The sequence below is a fragment of the Amborella trichopoda genome, chromosome 4 (assembly GCF_054954075.1).
Source record: "Amborella trichopoda isolate Santa Cruz 75 chromosome 4, AtrichopodaSantaCruz75HAP2 v2.0, whole genome shotgun sequence".
Lineage (NCBI taxonomy): Eukaryota > Viridiplantae > Streptophyta > Magnoliopsida > Amborellales > Amborellaceae > Amborella > Amborella trichopoda.
In genome coordinates this window covers 50,858,565-50,864,788 of record NC_142339.1, presented here as the reverse complement: position 1 = coordinate 50,864,788, position 6,224 = coordinate 50,858,565, and the positions used below count along the sequence as shown (strand labels likewise).

General features: G+C 35.8%; 1 protein-coding gene across 1 annotated transcript; it reads right to left on the bottom strand.

Moving 5' to 3' along the window:
- Positions 1–3,085: 3,085 nt before the first annotated feature.
- Positions 3,086–5,707, bottom strand: LOC18421958 (cell number regulator 10). Its single transcript, XM_020664219.2, has 4 exons — positions 5,539–5,707; positions 4,538–4,609; positions 4,148–4,360; positions 3,086–3,295 (listed from the first exon to the last, which is right to left on the bottom strand). Exons 1-4 carry the CDS (start codon positions 5,663–5,665, stop codon positions 3,219–3,221), a joined length of 489 nt encoding a protein of 162 aa, XP_020519878.1. The 5' UTR covers positions 5,666–5,707; the 3' UTR covers positions 3,086–3,218.
- Positions 5,708–6,224: the final 517 nt, after the last annotated feature.

Below are 6,224 nucleotides of genomic sequence, written 5' to 3'. Positions count from 1 at the left end.
GCAACAGTATAGCAGTGGAAAAGTTGAGGATGATCGACAGTGTTTCTCGATCAGGAGAATGGATTTAGAAGAGAAGTTTGATGAGGTTTTTGTCGATGTCTAGAGAGGCATATATCCCTTGTAACCCAAAATCGTAATCTTTAGTGAGATAGTGGATTTCTATATGCCAAGGTTGTGGACGTAGTCTTATGGGGTGAACCACATAAACTACGTGTTTTTACTGTATAATTTTATTTTTTACTTTGTTTCTTGCACTTGATATATGGTTGTATTCATCTATTTTGTGTTTAGCCAACTATGTACATGTTATTGGGTGGGATCCCAATTTTTGGTATTCCTATTTCTGTGAGCCAGGGTTCCCGAGGACCCTACGGTGTGGCTTAGCCTAGACATTGGGTATAAATTTCAAGCTTGGCGCCGGGCCCATGCTTCAAGCCTAATCTTTATCATGTATAATCAAGCAATGTTTCCTTTCACATCCAATAAATAAAATCGCCATTTAACGAACATATATTGCTTCAAACTATTTAGAGAAAAATGTATGAAATAACGCTATTTATTTTTAGTATAAGGAGGCCACAATCATTATTGACCATTAGATGTAAAGTCAGGTGATTGGAGATGTATCATAGACTAGGCTCAAAGTCAAAAATAAAATTTTTTGGATATCGTGACATACTTTATTTTATTGGATTTCACATCCAATGGGAAAGAGTAATTGTGACATCTTATACTGAGGCTTAATATTTTTAATAGTATACAATCCCTTTTTTAGACGGTTAATAGAACAGAATGGCGGACCAAAATTTGAGTAGTCAACTCCAATTAATTGAAAAAAAACTTTGACGATGATGATGAAGACAATTCCAAATTTAAGCCCAACCCCTATGTGTTTAACATCTGAAAACTGTAACATACACAATTAACTAGGTACATTGGTATATAGCACGTAATCGAGGAACAACCGTCCATCGGCTATTATCGAGCACATGCGAAGGACAATTAAAAGGCAGTTACTTATCATGGCTTTCAAGCAGGCATCGTTAATCTAACAATTACCATAAGCCATCCTTTAACAGATGGAACATTATTTAGTACTAGCCATGTTTATATCCTTATTCACCAGTTAAAAGCACCAAAAAGCTTTAATATTTTAATCAAATTTACCTTAGATTCAAACATCACGGTAACTTTAACCTTTTCATTTCATTTTTTCAAGTCAAATGGGATTCGGGGTTGAGAATGGGTTGGATCGGATCCTGATCCCCGGAGATCCGGATTTGGATCCAAAAATTATACATGGGATCTAGATCTAGATCCAAAAACAATACATATTATCCGGTTCTATATACAAACCCGATCGGATCCATAAAAATTATTTTATACATTAGCTCATATCTATAAAATATTATATAACAAAAAAATATTATATAATATATGGAAAAAGTTTATGTAAGGTTGCAACCTTAAAATGTAGAATTGAAGATGCACTGAAAAAGTCCATCGGAAAAGGCTATTTTAATGTTGAAAAACCCTCTAATTGATTATCTCGCTATCAAGATGTATGGATATGAAAAAAAAAAAAAGACTATGAGTCCCAAAAATAATGCATCTTGTAATACATTATCTAGACCGTCTATTTTTAAGACTTCCACATGTTTACAAATCTACTTGATTTTAATCATTTTTAGAGTTTAAAATTTTATAACTACAAATTAAAATAGATTTTCAAATAATCCTAAGAATTTTTTACACCTAATTACATGCTATGATAAAATTTAGAGGTGCGCCTTAAATGGATTGTTTAAGGTTGCAACCTTTATAGAAACCACACCCGTAATATATATATATATATATATATATATATATAATATTTTAATAACTACGTTGGATCCAAATCGGATTCACTTGTACCCAGATCCGATGCAAATTACTATTTGGATCCAAATTTTGCATTTGAATGCGACCGTTTGTATCAAAATCTTGAATCTATACTCAGATCCGAATAGGGTCCGAAATTTGGGTTTCAGATCCACACCACGTATATTCTCCACCCTAATGTGATTCTATGAGGGGCTTCCAATGTTACATATTAAGAAATTAATGCTGATTGGTTATTGTTTTTTCTTTTTTTATTTCTAAAATGCCTATTAAGGTTAACAACATTTTTAGGCACCTCTGTTGCCATTATTTCAAGAAATAGTGGCCAAAGTTAACATTAAAAAGGTGATATTTCATAATAGAATAAATGGAAGGCTTTAACTATAGGAGGTGACTCACTGAATGTGATCAAATGGTGCATAGGAGAGCAGAAGATCCTTTGGGATTTGGATCTATGTTACTGCAAGTTTTGGATTTGGCTAGACCATTCTCCATTTCCTTTTGAATGTTTACAGGGAAGACTGGCAGATTCACTGGCCAAGGGGGGTGCTTTTTTTTCTGAAGCTATTGTCTCTAATAATGTAATTTCCTTCGATTAGTTTTCAATAAAGTTAGATAACTTCTCTTAAAAAAAAAACGATAGGAGGTGGTTTTTATGCGGTCAAGCCCACATAAGTAGAAATGCTTGCCTCTTAATAAATCTATTTTTGAGATGGATTTTTTGACTTAATCCATCTTTAAGATGGATGCTTAATACTTTTTGAATCGCATATTTAGTCATGCAGTCCAGCCCGCATGAAACAATTTTCCTTACCGTTAGCTTATCATTATTATTATTATTATTATTGTTAACAGCAATTTTTATTAGATATTGGAGCAAAGCTCCTAAGTTACAATAGTGCAAGATGAAGAAATAGGGAGGAGCACTCCCTAAATCCAAAACTGACCTATCCTAACTCTCGAAAGTAACACATCAATCCCAGAAACCTCACCGACCCTACATCAATGGTATCAATGCTTTAGAGGCCTTGATTCACACGTCAAGATAAAAATATACAGATTCATAAATAACTAATCAGTGCACGATGCAAATATTTTCACAACGTATATTGCATGGGCATTTATTCAAACTAGTAACAAAGGAAGAGAGAAACAATAAGAAAGAAGAGAAAAATAAAAGCCCACAGAGAAAACAAGGTGAAAGTTGAGTGCAAAGAAGAAGATGATGATATTGATGATGATGATTCACATGCTCACAGTATTCTGTCATCGCATTTACTCCTCATATAAATAGGGATCTTAATTGTCAAAAGTTGCAGCGAGCAAAAGATCAAGATCTAACGGCTCATGCCATTTTCTATCGCTGGTGGGGTCACAACTCCACGGTTCATCCTATCTGCATTTGCCTGCCACCCTACGCAAAACAAACGCCTTGTTAGCTTGTAGATACTTTGCATTAAGAATGAATAATGTTCATGTAAAAATTTAAGTTAAAGAATTTCTCACCAAATTTGATAACGATGCTTAAGCGAAGGAGGGAAAGTATTGAAGGTTTTAATTTTACTAATAAAAAAGTTTTTATAATGTTGCAACCTTACATTATAGAACTAAAGTGCACCTCAAATATCCAGTAGAGCAAAGTGTTATGAAGTTGGCAAAACCCTCAAATTAATCATTTTGACCTCAAGATGTATAGGTATAGAGAAGAAAAAAAAATTTTAAGTATTAAAAATAATGCATTATGTAACAAGTTATCTCGACCATTTATTTTCAATATTTTCAAATGTCTATATATCTGCTCGATCCGTACAATGTTTGGAATTTTAAATTTATAGATTTTCAAACTATCGTACCTTTTAAATATATCTTCCAACAAAATCCACAGGTGCACCTTATTTGTATAGTATAATATTGGCCATTTTTACAAACGCTACCCGTAAAAAATATATTAGACATTTTCTTGAATATAAACATATGAATATGTGCACTTACCCAAAGAGAGAAAGAGTGGGGCAATGGATCGGACCTGGATCTGTGTGAGAGAGAGAGGGGCAATGGGTCGGACCTGGATCTGTGAGAGAGAGAGGGGCAATGGGTCGAACCTGAACCTAGACATGGACCCGAATAGTGTTCGGGTCCAAGATTTGGATCTTGAACCAACCTGCTAGGTCCAATTTTTGGACTCATACTCGTGTCTTGGGTCGGTCCGGGTCCATTGCCACCCCTAAGAGACAGAGAACAGAATGTGTGGAAAAAAAACACATACCAAAGGATGGATCAAGGCCCCGGTTCTTGAGTTCTCTATACTCTTGACAAAGAGCACAATATCCACAAGCCCAATGAACAAGGCAATCAGCACAAGGCGATTCCTCCAAATTGAACTGCCCCCTCAGCTTAGACCGATAGGTGCACGAATACAGATAAGGGCAGCACGTGAACCACAACAAGCAACAAAACAAGGACGAGCTCACCGCACAAGCTGAAATCAAGCAAGAGACTTCCTCATGAAGATCAATATCAAAGAAGCACAGGTTATTTAGAGAGAGAGAGAAGGAAAGAAGAAGACGTAATTTACAGAGAGAGAAGGAAGGAAGAAGACGTAATATATATATATATATATATATATAGAGAGAGAGAGAGAGAGAAGGGGAGTTACAAGTGGTTCCTCTGTCTACTACTTCGGCAATCCTCCCGAATGTGATGCAAGGGCAGCAGCATGTGGTGAAACCTTGAGACGTGGAAGGAAAAAATGAATCACATTTTGTTCTGAACAACTACCAAAATGAAGAAATGTAAACGAGCTTTAAATGAAAGTTCAAAAGGAACTACACAAATGCAAACTAGAATTTGGAAGGCAAATTATCTATATAACTTCATTTTTTGCAAAAATAGATTCAACTTTGTAGGGTAGAAACAAGAGTGAATTACGTATGGACAAAAAAAAAAAAAAAAAACCCGAAATGAGTCAATTGTAGGTTAAAATTACAAAATGTGGGTCAACATAGGTCTTTATTTTTTTTTCAGAATTTTCCATTGGTCCGAGGATACCATCCTCTAACTGCTTCCTATTTTGTTTGTTTTTTTTTTTTTTTAAGTAGGATTATGCCCTAATGTTTGGGGTGGTGCTCAGTCGGTCTGATATTAGTATCATAGGACCGCCTTCAGTGGTGCTCTTCAAAACAGTATGAGGTTGCCATCCTCGAACCGCAAAGACTGACTTTGTTAAGCCTTCAGAAGCAGCTTGAGTTGCCCATTCTCGAACCGCCTTCTCTGTTGCTCTTTAGGGCGGTTCGAGGTTGGCATCCTCAGACCGCATTAGCTGCTTTATTTGCTAAGAAATAAGGTGGTCAAAGGATGCCAACCTTGGATTGCCTTCTGGCCTACTAACAAAAAAAAACTAAAAAAAAATAAAAAAGTGGCCGTCCTTAGACAGAGGGGCAATTTGAAAATATAAAAAAAAAACACGAGTTGACCAACCTTCCGTGTAATTTATGCCCAAAATTGACCCATTTCGTATTTTCCTATTTTTTGTGTGCAAAGTCCAAAACATGTGCAAGGAAATATCTACTAAAGTTGCTCATTAACATTTGCATGGAGTCACAAAATGATAATGGTTTTGAAGTCTAGAATCTCATGAGAGAGAGAGAGAGAACATACAGTTAGTTGGATCTTCACAACAACCGCAAAGTCCAGTGGACCAAGGGGAAAAATTTTGAGGTAGGGTTTGCATTGGAGTAAATTGGGGGGGCACATTGCCCTTGTTTTGGTCGCCATTGGGATACATGCTCACCTAATCTTACAAGTTCTGACATTCAAGTATTGGTTATGAGAATGGGTATTTATACGAGAGTCCCCACCCTCGATCGAACATATTTTTCTCAACTTTGGTCCATTGATTACACTAATTGAGGTTCATGATTAGCTGTAGCTTAATTTTTCTATTAGGAAAAGTCAGAAGGTGGACTTCCACCAATCTTTTTTTATTGTTTTTATTCAACAAAAAGTGGGGAGTTCATGTGCTTGAACCCAAAAACACGAAGGAACGTGCATCAATGGATGGAGTAAATGTGTATGTGCAAGAGCGAGGAAATTGGGCAAATTACATTTTGTCAAAAGACTTCATGTTCCCGAGGGAGCACTTCCTCTATCCATCCTGCGGGTAAAACTCAATCGAGGAATTTTTAGATGACCCCAAATCTGAGGAAGTGATCAACCTCCAATGAAAGAAATATATAAAATAAAAATAAAACGCACTTTAAGGAGAGTAACTAAATAAGATTTAGCAAGACCATTACATCTTGGACAGATCTAAGGGTTTAAGAGCCAAAAATCCAAATTTTCTC